The sequence below is a fragment of the Trichoplusia ni genome, chromosome 2 (assembly GCF_003590095.1).
Source record: "Trichoplusia ni isolate ovarian cell line Hi5 chromosome 2, tn1, whole genome shotgun sequence".
Lineage (NCBI taxonomy): Eukaryota > Metazoa > Arthropoda > Insecta > Lepidoptera > Noctuidae > Trichoplusia > Trichoplusia ni.
This window is the reverse complement of record NC_039479.1, coordinates 7,036,958-7,057,022: the sequence shown is the minus strand read 5'-3', so window position 1 is coordinate 7,057,022 and position 20,065 is coordinate 7,036,958. Positions and strand designations below refer to the sequence as shown.

Genomic DNA, 20,065 nt, shown 5'->3' with positions numbered 1-20,065 from the left:
ACTCGTCAAAGTAATTGGGTATTCATAAATCATTTTACGTATTTTCTTTTGACATAAGATGTCACATTGTCGTTTTATACGATCTTAAGAGACACGTGTTTAACTGTTTCGTGTAAGTATTTACCTACTTATAAGTTTTTAAAACACGTGCAAAAAGTACGACCATGACCAATGCACCTGACCCATTTGTATAGCTAAATATCTTCAATAAGCTTTCATTTTCTTTGTACTTTCTCTTTGAAAATACCTCGGCTGTTGTGTATGCTACCTACTTAAAAAAACAAAATTCATTTGTTTTTATGAGTACCTACTTAGGTAGTATTAATTTATATATTTTTATTTACTTAATTTTGGAACGATTAAGGAGTAAGGAGTTCTTACGGGGAGCTAACGCAGGGTATTTAATAATAATGTTAATTATTGGATATCCAAACAGACAGCAATATTTGGCAGATGTACGGATATAAACATCCTGTAGCTGCAGTCAAATAACCTGAGATTAACTAAGCTGAGTTCGTAACAAATAAAATATTTTTATTTACAAGTAATTACTTACATTGCACCCAACAATACGCAATGACCTAAGAAGATAAACTAAATCAAAATAGAATCGTTGGTATAAAATTTGCATTTGTATTTCAAATCATTTTCACTTCACATCTCAATAGGACTGCGTTGGTATTACCTACATACATAAATTCAAACAATCTTATTATTACATGCGTAACTTATCGATAGTTGTTATAAAACCAGTCAAGTGCGAGTCGGTTTCGAGAAACAAATTGATTATCATTCGAGTAATATAAAAGTGAGTAGGTACTTACCTGTCTTTGTATAGATCATATCCAGTCGATTTTCAAAGCCAAGTAGGTGCAATTAATATAAACAATAATGTCCGACTATTGTGCCGCTCAGAGGCAAGCCGAAAACCCAAACAATTAAACGAAACATGTCAATGACATTACCACCAGGAAATTCGCGAAACTGTGGGTTTGACACTTTCTTGACATTCATAGCGAATTCTGTATTATTTTGTTTGAATCAGGGCAAGGGAATCTCTGTTCGGCCGATGAATCATCTTTATGTAAAGTGTATACAAAAGACAGTTCTAGACTTGTAGTCATAACAGTGATGGGCACTGGAATTTGAATAGACATCTTATTATAAAATGTGGACGACGGAGTCTTGTCTCTAGTTACTGACTGTTAAATAGTCACAACTGCCTGGTTAAGTGACAGTTATTATAATCCGGCCAGATTTAAGGAAGTGAAATTTAACTAGCTGTGCTATAGGCAGGAGCAAAACTTTTATTAAAGACGTGTTTCATACTGTATTGTAGCAATTCTTATCCACGAAGTAGGTAAAATATAAACCAATTATGAAGTTTTGAAATTCCTTTCGTTGTTCTCAACAGTAATTTTATAGTTCAAGATCAGCTTGACAACTTGTCTCCTACTCGAAATAATGGATAACACACATACCAGCATATTACATCACAGTCTCATGCCTTTCCTAGACACACACAATGACAAGTACCCAAAGCAATCAGTTACGGTATAACTTTCAAGTAACCGTAATATTAGGCAAATACACATTAGGATTACACACATACCTACTTGAAGCAATAATGCTATTGTTATGAACTTCACAATAAAAAACAACATCGTAAAGAACGTTCGTCGATAGAACAATGTGTCATTCGTCATTTATATTCTAAGCATCCTTCGCCACAAGATCTTGTGCCCACAAGGATTTGTCATGTCTTAGTTAATGGAAATACTTTGTACGTGTGATTAAACGAATGTCACGCCTATACAAAACAAAATTGTCCTTTGAGGAACTGAACGAACCTTTGCCTTGACATTGAGATGTACTTTTTAGCCATTAAAACAGCAATCCAACCTTCGTAGTTCAGTGAGATTTCTTGAGTTGCATCAACGCTGCCTGCCAGTGTGATTTGGATATTAAAATAAACACCTCTGCGTTACTAACATGCATTAAAACAGGACAATTCCTTACACCTGAGCTTTGGCGTACCACGATAAGGACTTAATCAGAGGACCTTTTTATTATCTTGATAAGATAATTATAAAATAGACCTAACGAAAACTTCCATAGAAACTCTTTTGGAACTATCTTTTCAATCTACCTTTTGGCTTGTTCCACAGGTAGAGCGTGGCGAGCTGAACCTGACCTTCCCTATAATGTTCAACCCTGTGACTTGGGAAGCCCATGCGTTCCCCGTGTTCTTCGGCGGCTCGAAGGTAGTTGATGACATCATCGTCTCTGTACCGGCGGTGCAACTTGTCTGGTTTGTGAGAACTGACACCAAACTACAGCTTGATGGCAGGTAAGAGACACTACCTATATGTTCATTAAATCTCCTCAAATAATGCATTTAACTTCATTTTTAACGTTACTATCTCATTTGGAGAAAATGGTTCAAAAGAACTTCCGCGATTTAAGTTTAATGCTACTTATACCAACCTCATTAGTTACAAATATACTTGAACGATCGTTCAACGTATCGAATTAAAAATCGGCATGCAGATCGTAAATAGATGAGTATTATCTTACATGTAATGGAGGATATCCTTTAAAATAACTGTAAAGAGAACAACTATGCATGCAATACAAGGAAAAGATGATTGTAGCGGTGATTAAGTTTTGGAAGGAAACAATCATCGTTCCTATAGTTTCTTATTAGAGGTTATTATGTCTAGTCTGCTTCATTTAGCTTTTTATGACTTGTTTTAAATTTCAATAGCATTGCACTTTGTGTAAACACACTCTGTAACTTAGATAATAGCCTTCGATCTTGACACGGTTTGAGAAATCGTTTCGAATACTAAACACTGCGTAATATTGGACCAGAATACGAATTGAAAGGCAGATACTTTAACAAATTGTGGGTCAATATGTTGAAAGATTTAGAAATTTCCTGATTCCTTTATAGAAGAAATGCATTATGCGAACGCGTTGAAATAATAACGTGTTACGTAAAATATAAGTATTATGCGTTTGATAACAGTAACATACCTGCAACACGAATAGATTTGTGTTATAACGAGTATAACACCCGCTAGGTACCTACTCTACTTGCGCGACAGCAATTACTTGAACGTAAAAAGCTGGATAAAAAAATATTAATATACAAAATATGAGGTTAAATCAAAATAATGGCATCCTGGTAAAGGTTAATAATGAGAAATGCGCATAAATATTTGTCCTCATAATTTTGATGCAACGTGTCTTTGAAGAAATTCTGTCGAGGCTATAGAAATGCATTTAACCTCCCAATCTTGAGAGGGCGAATAACCACTAACATCATCGACGCTCTTAAAAACTGTCTCATACATCTGTATCAGACTGCACTCACCACATCGTTCTACACAAAATTCATCTATCTTCTTTGATCTACTCTCTATAAGTAAAAAATGTACAGCAATATTGCAATTAACTTTTATAAAATTTCAGGGGAGCAGCATGGGAAGACGCCTTTTTGGATACAGTCGGCATTGCAGAAGACACTGGCAGATTCAAACACATCTCCGTCGCCCGTTTCGCATCACGTACCTTAGACCACGAACTGGAGAAGAATACTAGAACCGTGATCCCATTCTTCAGTTCAACCTTCATTTTAATGGGAATATTCTCCATTGTCACGTGCATGATGGGTGACTGGGTTCGCTCGAAGCCCTGGCTTGGTTTACTAGGGAACATCTCTGCTGTGATGGCTACAGCGGCTGCGTTTGGCTGTGCCGTTTATTTAGGAATATCCTTTATTGGTATAAACTTGGCTGCACCCTTCTTAATGATTGGTAAGTCCATGTTTACGATGTGTATCTTTATATTAATAACAGCAGTATTGATTTTTAATTGAAAAATGTTTTCGAGGCCCATATTTATCCTTAAAAGGCCTAAAAAATTCAAATCATATTTTGTTGCTTTACAAAGCTCAGGTTTAAACTATATTTTTTCTTCCAGGTATCGGTATCGACGACACGTTTGTTATGTTGGCGGCTTGGAGACGAGCGTCTCCAAAGTTGTCAGTGCCAGAGCGGATGGGTATCATGTTGTCAGAAGCTGCGGTCTCCATCACAATCACCTCCGTCACTGATATGCTATCGTTCTTCATCGGCATCTTCTCTCCATTCCCGTCAGTGCAGATATTCTGCATGTATTCAGGTAAGTTTGTTTAAAATTTTTGCATCATTAATGTGCAGCATAAATTGTATTAAGTTTCATTTCAAAAGCAGTTTTATTTTTCTCGAATACTCTGAGAAAGTCTTTATAAACTCTGCATCTTAAATCAAGTAGGTATAACATTTTGTCTCACACGTAAAGCAATGTCTTGACCTACTTACATGCTATAGGCAGCCTTATAGGTACAGCAAAATGATTAAAGCAGGAAAAAATCATTATTGAAAATGAAAACATTCGATATTTCAGGTCTTGCCGTTTGCTTCACATTTGTATGGCATCTAACATTCTTCGCCGGGTGCGTAGCCATATCGGGATACCGCGAAAAACAAAATCGGCATACGATCACTTGGATGAAAGTGCTTCCAGAATCGAGGGCCAGGAAAGGTAAGATTTGTGTAGAAATATTTTAGAAAAAAATAACACTTTTTATCCAATATTAACTGCAATTCCCAAATAACAACATTACGTTTTGTTTTACAGAAGAAAAGTCTTGGATGTACAGAATATTCTGTAGCGGGGGCATTGACGCAGCCGACCCTGACAACCCAGTAGACAACAAGGAGCACTGCATTATGGCCTTCTTCCGCACCACAATGGCAGACCTACTGAACAACAACGCTGTAAAAGCACTCGTAATAGTTGTCTTCATAGCATATCTGGCTGGCGCAGGATACGGAGTAACCAACCTAAAAGAGGGGTTAGAAAGGAGAAAGTTATCCAAAGTGGATTCGTACTCTGTTGAGTTCTTTGATCGTGAAGATCTGTATTACAGAGAATTCCCATATAGAATTCAGGTATTTTTTGAGAAATTTACGAAAAATTAACTCTCGTTTTTTTTCTGACTTAAGCCTTAATCACATTATTTTGTTTCCAGGTTGTTATATGTGGCGAATATAATTACTCGGATCCAAAAATCCAGGACGAAGTAGAAGCTTTGACTAAAAGTTTGGAAAACACATCGTACATATCAAACTCGCTTTACACTGAGTCATGGCTTCGTACCTTCGTGGACTATGTATCGAGAAACAACGACTACTTGAACGTAACTATTGACAATGAGGATGACTTCATACAAAACCTGAAAGAGGTAGGCAAAAACATCAAAAAATTTAACACCAATCAAACCAGTCTCAAAATGAACTTATGTTATAACAAACTTTGTTATTTTTCAGCTTTGGCTGTTCCCAGCAAATCCTTTTTCCCTAGACGTGAAATTCAATGAAGAGGGCAACAGAATAGTTGCATCCAGATTCTTAGTTCAGGCAGTAAACATCAGTGGAACAAATCACGAGAAAGAAATGGTCAGAGTTTTGCGAAACGTTGTCGCTCAATCACCTTTAAATGCCTCCGTATTTCATCCATATTTCGTCTTTTTCGATCAGGTATGTTAGCCGTAATTTTTTATTTGATTATAACAATTTTATGCGAAGTTCTTTACACCGTTATTTTTTGTTTCAGTTCGAACTAGTGAGGCCGACTTCTCTTCAAAACTTGTGCTACGGAGCTCTCATGATGATGATCACGTCATTCGTTTTCATACCCAACATTCTGTGCTCTCTATGGGTTGCGTTCAGTATAATATCTATTGAAATAGGCGTAGTTGGATATATGGCCCTCTGGGACATCAATCTTGATTCAATATCTATGATAAACCTGATTATGTGCATCGGATTCTCAGTTGACTTCACTGCACACATCTGTTACGCGTACATGGCATCGAAAGCAAAATCCCCTGACGACAAAGTGAGCGAATGTCTGTACTCTCTGGGACTACCTATTGTTCAAGGCTCTTTCAGTACTATACTCGGCGTGGTAGCGCTTCTCCTAGCTGACAGTTATATATTCTCCGTGTTTTTCAAGATGGTGTTCATGGTAATATTCTTTGGAGCAATGCACGGACTCTTCTTGCTCCCAGTACTTCTATCCCTTTTCGGACCGGGATCATGCACTCGCAAAAAAGATGACATCAAAATGTCAAAACTGGAAAAGTGCTACCCCAATCCATACTGTATCCCACACCCACAATTAGTAATAAATGACCAAATATACAACGGCAAGAATTTAAACCCGAACGGTATTTATAAAATATACGGCGACGATAAAGATCTTGGAATCGGCACATCTGGAGAAGACACCAGCGAAAGCAGTTCAAACCAGTCGCAACGCCGGCAAATAGGTGACGATGAAAAAGGCAGGAAAAAATATGACGACGGATGGAAGCGGTCTGGTTATAACCAGAGTACGAGCCAGTTCCAGCCATCCGGCGAATTAGATCTCTATGGCCACGACATGGACCGTAATTGGCAAAGACAGCGCTATGAAGAAAATCACCGCGTTTTCGACAGTCACCGGAAACCTCCGGGCGCAACGAGAACGCGGGACGACGACTGGATATCGTCGACGCGTAGGACTAGCGACGCCGACCAGCGCCGCGAGGGAACGTACCGCGTCATGCGCGCCCATTCCCATCACAACATCCACAGGTCGCGCGCCCCGCGACGCTCCAACTCCCATCACAACTTAGAACATTTAGACTACGTCGCAGAAATGCGCTTTCCCTGACAGTGACCACCTAACCTCTCTAAATATTATTTAAAATTAATCGTGTGCTCAATTTATGGACCAAAGTATTATGCTACCTTCGTAAGAAAACGAAAACAGTAGTCTAATTTCCTATAAAGTGAAGAACAATAAGTGGATGTATGAATGTTGCTTCTTGAAGGTGTCAAGTGATTATTTCGCCAATTTTAGTGTTAACTGTGTATCATTTTAGGTAACTAGACTATAACTGAAGCTTTGTGTAAAAGCCTTATGCCAAAATCAAATAAGATGTATAATAGTTTGTATCTAACGGTGTAGTCTCTTTATATGTAGAGAACGTTGAAAAGTAGGTACATTCAAGTACGGAGGTTCAATAACGATATAAGTACCTATATGTTAGTAAGTTATTGACTCGGCAGACACAAATATGTAATTATTATAAAAATAGATAAAATATTACTTTAAGTTTATGAGATTTTGGTACAAGGCTGAAAAGAGGTTATGATTGTTAATCACTAATTACATAGTATAGTAATTTGATAGTGAAGGCCGCCGAATCCTACTAACTTTGTCTGCTAAAACACTAGTGTTGTGTATATGTAGCTCTTTAAACTGTTATTATAAAGCATGCAACCAAATATATCAAGAGTGAAATCTCGCAAAGAAAATAATTTTGTTTCGTATTCTTTTTAATCAGCCATTTTTTATCGCTGGCTTTGGAACGTTTCGGCAGGGTGTATAGGTATATTATACCTACCTACTTGCATAATAAAAATAAAAACGTTTTACAAAATAATTTATTAAACCATTACTAGTTCCTAAAACTTAAAAATAACATACAATACCAATTCAGTCAGTGGCTTTCTTCAACAATTTTACCTAAATTGGCAATCTTAGTCTAAATATCGAATAAGACGTCTATATAAGCGTGATATAATTTGGGGTGGGTGAGTAGAGGTGTAGATACATGTGTAATATCTGATGAAACATTTTGATCTACTGTTTATATAATAAATATAAAATAAAGCTTTAACTGTTACCTATCTTAGGGTTGCTGTAAATATTAGTTGTGATATTTTGTCTCGATGCCATGTTCCATCCCCTTCTGTTCTGATACAGCTAATATTTTCTTGTTATACCAATATATTCTGCATGTACAAGTATTTACTATCATTGCATTTGTGGTGAACATATATTCAAGTGACTAAGTGTTTGTTCCGTGATGTAATCGATTTAATGTTTGTGATCTAGCGGTTGATCATCATGACTGAATAATGTAAATATTACCTGTTTTACATTAAATAAAAAATAGTTTTTATTTACGTGTTTATTTTTATCATTATTTTTGAGATTTACTCATTTATCCAGATAAAACATACGCAACAAAGGATTAAGATAAATCCCTCACAATCACAAATTCTAATTAAAGTATTTATCACTAAGATAGTATTCTAAAATGTACATACATAATAATATGTTAAACATAATATACTCGGCAGACAGATTAGCTAGTAGAACTGATGCTATAAATATTAAAACTGCTTACAACTGTACTTTAATGATATTTCGGTGTAAATATAAACATTATTTGTCATCAACAGCGTTTGGGAATAACAATCAATTTAGACAAAACTTAACAATTTCAAACTTGAAGCAATCACAATACAAACAATAAATTTGTCTACGTCATAACAATGAAACCCGCAAGCAGTGTGCGTTTCAAAGCAAACTTAATACACTTCAATATAAAGAAAGAATTTAATAATTAGTCTATAGTTCGGTAATTTGGTCGAACTTTACGGCTTGTAGTCCTTCCAAATGTATCAAAAACTGCACAGATTTAGTGCCAAAACCTAAGCTGGTTTATCGTACACTGATTTAAGTACCTCACTACAGAATAGGATCAAATCTTTGGAATCAAACCTGCCGCACATGTAGTCCCTTATAAACGATAACTCATTACTAATCTTATTAGTACTATGATTGTTGCATTGGTGCTCCAATAATCTATTTAAAACCTCTTTACAATCGGTAGGCGTGACCTTTTTCATTAATAAGTCAGTCATTGCATTGCACGACAGCTTTTCTGATATTTTTTGAACAGACAACTCTTCTAACTGCTCTCCAACTCGTTCAATGAAGTCTTGTCTCTGTGAAAAGATTCATAAGTTAGAATTGAATTCATTATATTTGTTTACGATTTCAGTAAAAAATCTAAGTCATTAGGAGGCAATACAAGTCTGCGACCGCCTATCTCTTCTATTCGTCATACTTTGTAGTCACACACCTATGTAAGCATGACCAAGTTTTATGTAGTATTCTAAACTTAGATTGCTTTAAATGCATCAGTATGTTAGTCTATTATACTTTGACGGCCTTACTAAGCATGCAACCAATACGGATGAAATATTAAATGAAATTATAAACTTTGGGTATTGATTTACCACTACTGACGACATGTGCAAAGGCCCTCCGCGGGCGAAAATAGTCAACCAAATATATAGATATAGGTAAGTAATTAATTCAATTATTAAGTTACAAGTTAAATAAAGTTATAATATGTTGATACATACTTCTTGTAAACATGATTTAACGATATCTGAAGTGGATGTGCTGCCCGACTCTTCAGTTTGCATACTTGTATGTGCTATCGGTGTAATATCAGTCTGTGCACACATTGCAGAGGTCGCCACTGGAACCGTTTGCATCTCAACTTCAACACAAACATTTACATCTGTTTGAACCTCCACAGTAGATCGATTCAGTTCTGTTTCTGTCATCGGTACATCAAATTCGTTGGCATCCAATGGCGTAATCTCAATTGCCTTTTCAACCCTTTTGGAAGCGTAATCAGATAGGACTTTTCTTGCTACTTTCACTTTAGGCGCTTTAATGCATAATCTATTTACTTCAAGCTCCGTCATTTTCGCTAGGTCTCCTATAGTTTCGATCTTCCCTACTAGCTCTTTAACAAGTAATGCCTTCATGGCAGGCGAGGATAATTCGCCAGCAATGTTGTCAATGGAGTCCTTGCAATCTAATAGTTCCGGGCATATAGGGTCAGTATCGTTGAGTTCACTCGCTCTAACAATTTCAACCACTGGTGTTTCGTCTAAAGAGGATGGTTGAGTATCGTCGGGCATATTAATAAGCTCAGTTTCAGAGAAACTTTCAATAGTCTTAGTCAAAACTGTGTCTAATTTGAAGGCATGATCTAATCTCTTTGGTGATCTTAATGGCGTGTAGTGTCGCTGTTGCCTTTCCATGCGCTTGTGAGCTGAGTTCTGTGGAGAGCGCAGCGCTCCTGGTTCTATGTATTTTTGTACTGACATCGTTGTTGATACTGGCGGGTCGTGGAAGCTTACTCTCTTTCTCTGTAAAAAAGGCATATGGTCAAAAATGAATATTCCATTGTAGTAGGAAGACATAAGTAAACTGTAACTTAATTCGTTAATACTCACTTTAGAAGCCGGTGATACAGTTCCGTCGTCAGCAATCTCAATGAGCTTTCTCTTCAGTATAGGACATGATGGACTGCTATCAACTGCTGGAAGTGACCTCCTAAACTTAAGAAACGTTTCGCTCTCATCATTTTCACCTCCAATTTCAACCGGCTCTATATTTTCGCTAGCAGAACTGTATAAAATCCTTAAATTTCGTCGTGCAGGTGTGCTGGAGTTATTGGTCTTTTTTGACTCATCGACGTCATTTTTCTCAGGGTTTACAATAGCTTGGACCTTATCAGGTACACACAGTCCCAACATCTGGGCGGCTCTCCCACCAGAGCGCACTTGAGGCCTATTCTTTTTCAAGGACAAAGATGAACTAGGACTAGTGCTTGTCACTGTCACCTCTACTCTTGGCGGCGACTGATCTCTCTTATCCGGAGATCCCTTGTCGTCAGTAAACACTTCAGGAGAACTACACTTTTCATAGGGTTCGCCATTACTGTGCACAGGTGAAGTCAACTTTATAACCACGTAATCATTACTGGTGTCAGGTGAAGGTGATTTTTTATTCCTATCCGGACTCATATTCTTAATAGGTGATATTTCTAGAGTATTATTTAGGAAGTCTTTTCTTTTTTGTACTTCGTCTCTAAAAGAGGAAGGCGATGAAGCAGTTTCCTTGTCTCCATCTATACATACTGAGTCAGTCAATGTTATTGTAAGATCATTTGTGCATAATACTTCTCTGGTCACTGGTCGATCTTTAGGAGATAGTGGTTTGTTTTTGGTAACGCTAGAAATAGCTATATCGATGGTTATACTTTGAGAGATATCTTTGTAAGTTACTTCAGGATCCATAAACTCTTTTGGGTCAGTTGGTTGAGTATCAGCGTCAGCTATTTCTTGAGTTTCGGGCCCAACTATAGTTTCATTACTGATTGTTATCGGCGATGGGTCATCATTTACAATGATGACGTCAGAAAAACTTTTATTCTCCATGGGTTCCGTATCCATGTTCTCCGTAAGATCGCCTTGACTTTTTTCTTCGGCGGTTTTGTTCAGCGGCAATTCAATATCATCTCTACTTTCCTGGTTATTTGGCTGTGGTTGCTTAGAACCGGCAATAACAACGCAGTCTAATATACTTTGAGATTCATTCATATCCTCCAATTTATCCAATAAATTCATTTTCTCTATAGTAACTAGGGGAATTTTCTTAGGCGTCTTTCTGGTAGATTTTACGGATGTAACAGTTATGGAAGAGTCTTGTGAACTTTCGATTACATCGTCAGAATATGGCACTTCTTGTGAAAATGAGATTTGATCATTAGGATCAGAGCTATCATCTATAGTAGTTGAACTGGTGGAACTATCACTGTCTCTAGTTTTAGTTCTTCTTTTTGGTTTTTTATCATTGTTGGCTTCAGATTTTGACATGTTCAACTTGTTAGCCAAACTTTTTCTTCGGTCGCCATTAACAGCCTCTAACGCTTTTCTTGTTATTCGCTTTTCCGATTGCAGTTTTAAGAATGGGTGTCCTTCCACAGTGTCTATCGCTAACTCTTTTTCGATTCGCGACTTCTTCTTAGCTGTCGATTTTTGTTCTTCCGTTCCTTTAGTTTTTTGTTGCGGTGTAGATACTTCTTTCTTAGTAGGGCTTTGACTCTTTTTCGAAGTGGCTTTTTCACTGGATTTGTCGTTGGAATTAGGTTCCTCCGAAGAATTAGACTTTTCACTTACTTTGAGATGAGAATCATCCCTTTTGGAGGGTGAACCTTTTTTCTTATCACTGGACTTCACAATACCTGCAACTGGCACTACTTTATTTTCTTCAGCAGATTTTTTATTTTTGTCATCAGAGTTTCTTGCTTTTTCGCCATGATCAATGCAAATAATGTCCGAATCCAGAACCATGATATGTTTATCTTTATCTTCAAGAGCGGTTGATTTCATACTATCGATGACAACGTCATTACTTACTTTAGCTTCTTCTTGATTTTTCTCAGCACTTTCTTTACTCTGTTTGGGTTCATCCACACTGGCTGCTTTTTCACTATCTGACATTTTTGTGTTACTCTCAATACTAGTATTTTCGTTCATCGCAACACTCGACTCTCCTACAGGACCCACTGGACTGGTATCTTTCACAATTTTGTCACTATTAGACTGACTGTTGTCATCCGATTTTTGATCCAAAGATGTTTTTCGACTCTTTTTAGCACTTAAAGCCTGCAATTCATCGAATTTTTTAGGCTTTCTTTTAACTCGTGAAGGTCTATGCGCTGATAACAAAGGTGGTGCAGAATTCACAATATTAGCAGACTCTACGATTTTACTTTGTGTTGGTGTATTGATAACGTTTTCTGTTTTATTGAGGTCTAGCGGAGGATTAACGGCCTCCATGTTTCCAGATTTTTCCATTAAGCTTCTAACATTTCGGAATACTCTGTCTTTTAATGCCATACGAGGTGACTTTGTATTTTTTGGAGTAGTCGCTGACATTGAATTTACAATGTTCTTTGTTTTGGGTGTAGTAGCTGTCGCTGAGTCTACATTACTCTTTGCTTTAGGCGTAGTTACTGCTACCGCATTCGCAGTATTTTTTGTGGCCTCATTGCTGGTTCCCTCTTTTTTATCATTTTCCGAGAAAAAGTTTTCCAAAATCTTCGGTACGACATTAGAACTAGGTAAATTTTTGAGTATTTCTGTAGCATTTTCATTACTATCTACTTTGTTGGATTTGCTCTCAGATCTGCTGCTATTCGAAGTATCTTGTGAGTCTGTCTTCCAGGCCGTAAGCCTAAACTCATCTTGCGACTGTGACAAATCCTGATACAGAGCAGGAATATCTTCCCTTTTCCTTTGAAATTTCTCTTTTTGATTTTCGGTAAGCTTTCGTGGATTAAATTTCCAATTAGATTTAACGACTACATACTCTTCGCCGTTTTCTACGACAGTGTTGACAATACTTGTACCTTTTTTATTTACTTTTTTTGGTACATCTACAGATTTCGGTGTCGGGAAGTTAATGACATTCTCGGCTTTTATCTCAGGTTTAACAATCGAATTAGTATTCGATGCATTTACATTTATTAAATCCTTTATTTGCTCGTATTTTACGTCAATATTGTCTATTTTAGAAGAAACCGTCTTCAGGAGAGATATGAAAGCGATTTTCGTAGAAGACCGTGTACAGAAAAGAGTAGAACTACCAATTAACTCATCGAGAAGAATGGGAATCATTTTAGGATACGAGGTAAGCAGTAAGCCAATGGGGTGTAGAAAACTTTCGAGATACGAAACTCTGCACTCCTAGAAAAGAAAAACATTATTTGTAAAGCACATAATTACAATTTTTGGCAAATGCAAGATAATTATCTTTCTGAGACCAGGGCAATTGCAGAGGGCGTAAGAATTAACGAAGTGAATGGTGGTAAAAGTCTAGAATAAACGAAGATCATAGAACTGTTCAGACTTCTTATATGAAAAGTTTATAAATCTTACGGTAGTTCGGTCTTTGACAGTAACATTTCCATCAATATATACATATACTTGAACCCTGCTCAGCATACTTTAAACAATACATAGACATAGACCATATACTTACTTCAGAATCCTTATTGGACGCATTCGAGAGTATTGTAGTAATTCTCTTCACACAAGCTAATAGATGTCTAGCAAGAGTTTCATTTGTGAATGAAACTGCTGTATTCATCATTATTACAACTGATTCAACAAGCCACGAAAACATATCTTCGAAGTCTTCATAGCAACTCATTTTGTTAGTGAGTTTCTCTAATAAGTCAGCTTCGTTTTCATAAGATAATTCTGCAACTATAAATAAAAACTATTTGTAAACATGAAATGAATTATATTATCCATTGTTGCAACTAATTAAGCAACATCATATTACTAAAGATTCATCAAACACCAGTCAAAGTAACAAGCCAAACCCAAGTTGCCTCATTAACGAATATGACGTGCAATTAATTTTAATTCCTCTAATTAAACTTCAAATTAGAAGTCGAATTTCTAATTGCTAACTAGAAACAAAACTATAACATTACAAATAGACAAAAAACGCAAAAAAAAACTTTAAATTTATATGTAATTACAGAAAAATAAGATGAAATTATTTCAATGACTGTTATGAATGTGATAATTTTGTTTTTTTTTTTGTTATTTCTGTCTCACTGAGTTTACAATGATCCGTAGATGGGCTACAGCCACCAAGATTACAGTGAGCGGGTCTCGGGTAGAGTCTAAGCTATGTTAACTGTTGACCGGACTTTATGGATGCCTTTTTCTAATCATCAAAAAAAGTTCACTATGAAGCAAAATAGTACAATTACACTTACATTTAAAGTTTCCTGCGTTCAGTTTATGTTTCAAAATACAGAGTATGGTGCTGAGCTTCAAATATACATTAGCAGTATCAACATCCAATGTAGCACCTACTAGTTTTAGTATCCCATCCCTTTCATCGTCATTTATAAGTTCCGCTTGAAATACAGAATATAAATTCTGCCATGCTGTTGCAGCAACTTTGATCTTGAAGTACAAAAAAATGATTTAGGTCCAAATATAAATAATATAATAATAATAAATAAATGCGGACAACATCACATACATTGTTCTGAACCCAAAGTAAGTTGCTGAAGCACTTGTGTTATGGAATTCAGATACAACGAAGGTACCACAAACACCCAGACCCGAGACAATGTAGAAATAAGAATTTTTACATTGACCCGACCGGGGATCGAACCCGGGACCTCAGAGCCAGCGACACCTTGAAACCGGTGCGTACGCCACTCGACCACGGAGGTCGTCGATATTACAACTATCATATAAATCTATTAAAATTTTATACTTACATAGTTACCATTATTAAGCTTAACTTTCTTCGAATCTAATGGCCAACACAAAGTACTGTATATTGATTGAACAGGTACATCTACTTCAGGATCACATATTGACTCTGCCAAAGCCGCCCATAACATAAGTGGTACATCACTTACAGAATAAGTGTCAAAGAACCAAGAAATTAGAACATTTGGTGAGCACAATTCTGTATCTAAAATAGTATTTGTCAATGGCCGCAAATATGTTATTATTTCTCTTGTGGTGTACCTGAAATGTACATTTATACTGATAAGAAAATGTGAATAAAAAATAAGGTGTTAGGGGTCAGTTTTGCGCGAAAACATTAATGAACACTAATCTTTTTCCTCCTAGTTTTCTCGCTAATTGTAGCATAACGCTTGCGTGATTTATGTGCAACACTAATTTATGGATTGCATAAATATAATATAAAGTTTAAAGCTAATAACTTAGTAACAAATATGGTAATGGCTTGCTTTCTCTCTAATAGTAAAATTACAGATGAACAATAAATAAGTTATTTGTAATTTATGAAGATCCATGAATAGAGAGAAAGCAGGTCCCTACTATATTTGTTACTAAGTTATTAGCTTTAAGCAATACGATTCAATTGGAGGTCTTAACTCGTAATGTTTTAATACTGTCTGGATAAATTACCTTTGGTACACAGGATGCAATGCTGGGTCCAGTACACATTTAATAAGTTTGAAAAGTGGATCGTTCACATGGGTTTTGGTCTTCAATAGCTGTCTTATTCTGGGATCCTTGTCAAATACTGAGAGCAACAAAACATTGAACACCATTTCATTTTGCTGATTAGTGAACTTGCATTCCTGTGGAAATATAGATAAATTTAGGAAATCAAGATATTTTGATAGGATTGAACACAAAAAAATAGACTGAACCAAATTGAGTAAAATCCTTTTAAGCTCTATGCTGCAGACAGAAATAATATAATATTAATATATTACTAATAGGAGTAAAACTTGAAACTTTTCATGTCAGGGGTAAAAATATAAAGGTCTCTGCATAATACACTGCTTCTACGAATTAGAAAATACTTAGTAATAATAGTTTACCTGCACAAGATTAGTTAATATGAGCAACATTTCAGTGAACAAATCTTTCCTGATATTATTTTCTGGTAGTTCACCAATTGTCACAAGAAATGATTTCCACAAACATGTCATCTGCTGTTTCGTCAATCCGTTCTCACTGTTGACTGTCAACATGACTGTTTTAGTCAATGAGTATATCCAATGATTCCAATTGTCTACTAAATGCTTAGTATTTATAACTTTTTCTTTTAATGTTGGTAGTTCTGTGCAGCCATTACAGTTTACATGTCCCACTATTTCTACAATTGCCTGTATACATTTTTTTGTCACTGCAGCAGAAATCTGTCCTGGGACTAAAATGCTCCTATCAGGTACATTATATCTACCAAAAGCGAATTGTAGGTAGGATACTAATATATTGTCAAGGAACTTATCCATTTTCGTCTGAAACTTGCTTATTAAGTGATACCAGCATTTGAATTTTGCTATAGCAGATTTTTCAACTTTCGCATTATTTGACTTGAGAGGAATGATTAATAATTTGATTCTTTTGTTTATGTTGCTTTCATTTGTTTCAGTGGCAAAACTGTCAATGAGGACAGACCAACACTCAAATGCTCTGCATCTGTTTTCCACATCTAGTTTGAAAGCATTCTCAACAACAGGTAACATGGAATTAATTGGAGTGCCAATACTTCCTAGTGGCTGTGTCACTTGATGCTTGAGGAGTTTGATAAAAACAATCCATAATCTGGACCAGGTGCCATAACCTTTTTCAAGTAGCAATTTAAGAATGGCTGGATACCTAAAAATAACATTTTATTAAGAAATAAATTAAGTAACTACACAAAAAAAGAATCTCCAAAGGTTTGATTACAGGTTTTAATAGTTTTTACACAGTATTCTGTAAGAAAAACATTAAACATCACCACCACAAACCAGTAATTATGATCTTAAGGTAAATCTTGTCTTAGTAACTATTTCCACAGCATGAGCATGACTGCTACTTGCTAAGTTGCTAGCCATAACATCCGCAGAGCCAAGAACATTATGAATCCTGTGCATATCATGATGTCAATGAGTTAATGAAGCCTGTGCCCAGCAGTGGACTGTAACAGGCTAATAATGATGATGATGGATGTAAAAATCTCACAGCAATTCTCTGTTACAAAATCAGCTGATTTAACCATGGTTACTTGACCCAATGAGAGGAGCTCGTGGCTAAGCTATAACCGCATAAGTGATTCGATCACAGGTTAAGCTATGCTGGAAGCGGTTGGTCCGTAGATGGGTGACCATCTTTGTCATAACGAGTTCCTCCGTGTTTCGGAAGGCACGTTAAATTGTGGGTCCCGGCTGTTATTCCTTCATCTTTGACAGTCGTTACAGGTAGTCAGAAGCTTGAAAAAGTCTGACAGCCAGTCTAACCAAGGGGTATCGTGTTGCCCAGGTAACTGGGTTGAGGATGTCAGATAGGCAGTCGCTTCTTGTAAAACACTGGTACTTAGCTGAAACCGGTTAGACTGGTAGCCGACCCCAACATAGTTGGGAAAAGGCTAGGCCAATGATGACTTGACCCAATGACTTATGATTGAACGCACAGCTTGACATATGATAAAATCATTAAAAAAAAATATTATTGTCCAAGAAACAGACTGCAGGTCATACTTACTTTGCTGTGGTACATATACATTCCAATACAGTATACCATTGTGAGCTATCAACATAATCAAAGTTAACAATGTCATTTGTAAGTATCTCCAGAATATCTATTAACATTTCATTCTGATTGTTCAGTACGTAGTTCATGATTGTAGGAATAATTTTGGAAAACCAAATATTTATTCCATTCTTAATAAACATTGTCTTTCTCTCTGGAGGCAGTGTCACAAGTATTCTGTGAAGTATACTGCAAGTCTGTGAAATAGATATAATTAGTATTCTTCATTAATGTTATCAAGCAGAACAGTTGAACATTATATTATGTTTATTTAAAACATTATGTTTTTAGATCATTTAGATTGTAAAAAATAAATGAAAACCATTTAAAAGCTTGCTAAAGCCTAAAATTAGATGTTTAGCCTTTAAATTATCTTTTAATTAAATCTTGCAATTAGATTAGCAAAATAAATTAATAGTCTCCTTACCAGTACTCTAATATTTGAGGGTATTCTAGCATGGCAGTACAGGTTGATTATCTCAAACACTTCTTCATCACACTCAGCAGTAGCCATAAGTGTTTCATCAGGATATGATAATAATGTCTCAAAACACAACTCCTTCAAAGATTCCACTTTACTTAGAAAAGCTGTAGTCTTTATTATGTGAATCACTGCTAATGCTGAAGGCAGTAAATCTGGGTGTGGACAGTATTTGCCCATCTAAAAAGTTGTTTACAAATATTAATGTGACATTCTAATATATAACTATGCTATTTCAAAAAAGAAACATTCATACCTTTATTTTCGTCGTTAACGTTAGAAGTACTTTTAAAATCAATGTTGTATGCTTTACATTGTCTTTCAAATCGTAAACACATATTGTTTGTAACCTTTTTATGTCGGCGAAACTTATGGCTTCTTCCTTCTCCAATGCATTGTGAACTTTTGTATAATTTTGCGTACGAGACAAGAAGTTGGAGATATTATGCTCCTCTAACTTATCCAACGCTGATTGCAAATTCTCCGGCATTCTGCAAAGGTATCAGTAGGTAATCAAAAATGCGTGGTCGAAATGTCACTTGACGAGGTCTGTTTATAGCGACTATTTCAAGTGTGCTCCCTTATCTGTATAGTTAAATACGGCTCTGACAGCGAGTTTGCTCACAGCTATAGGTCTCTTTAAAACATATACCTGTATCTGTAGAAGAGTTGATTCAAGTTGATACGTAAAAAACAACCATGCCAATGTCGACTAACAAGCTAAACATTTAACGGTAAGTCCAGAAATAACTAAGAAAAAGTAAGTGCATACATACTTGGTTGCGTATCTTTACATTAATATAGAAAAATCGCACGCACAGGCACACACAAACTAACAGAATAATTCAAAATCGAAATCGAGCCAACACATTTTGACAGATTACGCATTTCTGGCGCGAACAGCGATTCGTGTGAAGTGCGCTGCGACAGAAAAATATTGCCACTTACGAAAACAAACAAACGTACTGTTTTTTTAATCATATTCGAAGCGTCACATTGAACCATTTATGAATGTACATGCGCCCAAAAAAATTATATGCTAAATTGTTTTAACACGCTTTTATGAAGTTATTCAATATCTATATGTGTCTAAGTATAAATAGGAAAGTGCTTATGCATTAAACTGCAAAAAATCTTACCTCTGTAAAAAGATTTCCTACATGAACGGATTAGGTTACCATGAGCAAAAACTGTTACTTCATGAGAGCATAGATACGGGTACTGTAGTTACGTACCGTACCGTACCAGAATTAAAAAACACCACAGTCTAAGCAGGTAACAGATAGATTTGAGAGACGTTTTCTGTCCTCTATCCTTATTTATTGATGTTTAATTGATAGATTACTAGATAATTTAAGGTTCTGAGGGTGTCTAACCACAAAGAAAAGTACAAACAGCGTCTAATATCCTGCCGTCCTGTATCTCACTGAGACAGTATTTAATAAAAGAGATACTGGTCAATTACCTGAGCTTGAATGTAAATGCATTTGCGCATACTTACAGACCGGTCTTCCCGATCCATGATTGTGTCTTGTCTATTTATATCTAAGTAAGTAGGTACTTCAAAACAATTAAACCTTATACTCAATAAATATATAGGATCCGTTGATATGAAATAAAACCTGTTTCTATTTGTAGGTAGTATAGTTATTCATAAAACAAATTACTATTTTGTGTATCTAATTAGGTATATCTACAAACGTACGATATACCAAGCATCGGTCAATTG

At 36.0% G+C, this 20,065-nt stretch overlaps 2 protein-coding genes across 3 annotated transcripts in view; one reads left to right on the top strand and one right to left on the bottom strand.

The window, feature by feature from the left end:
* LOC113505637 (patched domain-containing protein 3) overlaps positions 1–8,065 on the top strand; it is a 49,066-nt gene extending 41,001 nt beyond the window's left edge. Inside the window, exons 4-11 of the mRNA XM_026888444.1 lie at positions 2,169–2,350; positions 3,478–3,821; positions 3,988–4,188; positions 4,453–4,590; positions 4,687–5,000; positions 5,081–5,293; positions 5,379–5,588; positions 5,665–8,065. Coding sequence (XP_026744245.1) covers positions 2,169–2,350; positions 3,478–3,821; positions 3,988–4,188; positions 4,453–4,590; positions 4,687–5,000; positions 5,081–5,293; positions 5,379–5,588; positions 5,665–6,768 — 2,706 coding nt within the window. The 3' untranslated portion in view covers positions 6,769–8,065. The remainder of the gene's footprint in view (positions 1–2,168; positions 2,351–3,477; positions 3,822–3,987; positions 4,189–4,452; positions 4,591–4,686; positions 5,001–5,080; positions 5,294–5,378; positions 5,589–5,664) is intronic.
* Positions 7,609–19,273, bottom strand: LOC113505627 (telomere-associated protein RIF1). Of its 2 annotated transcripts, none has more exons than XM_026888424.1 (12): positions 19,113–19,273; positions 18,593–18,827; positions 18,283–18,516; positions 17,808–18,052; positions 16,157–16,940; positions 15,735–15,910; positions 15,071–15,326; positions 14,555–14,747; positions 13,804–14,030; positions 10,209–13,508; positions 9,321–10,121; positions 7,609–8,897 (listed from the first exon to the last, which is right to left on the bottom strand). In XM_026888424.1, exons 2-12 carry the CDS (start codon positions 18,824–18,826, stop codon positions 8,601–8,603), a joined length of 6,747 nt encoding a protein of 2,248 aa, XP_026744225.1. In that variant the 5' UTR covers position 18,827; positions 19,113–19,273; the 3' UTR covers positions 7,609–8,600. The 2 variants fall into 2 exon arrangements, with proteins under 2 accessions (XP_026744225.1, XP_026744234.1); XM_026888433.1 differs by lacking the exon at positions 19,113–19,273 and adding an exon at positions 18,989–19,081.
* Positions 19,274–20,065: the final 792 nt, after the last annotated feature.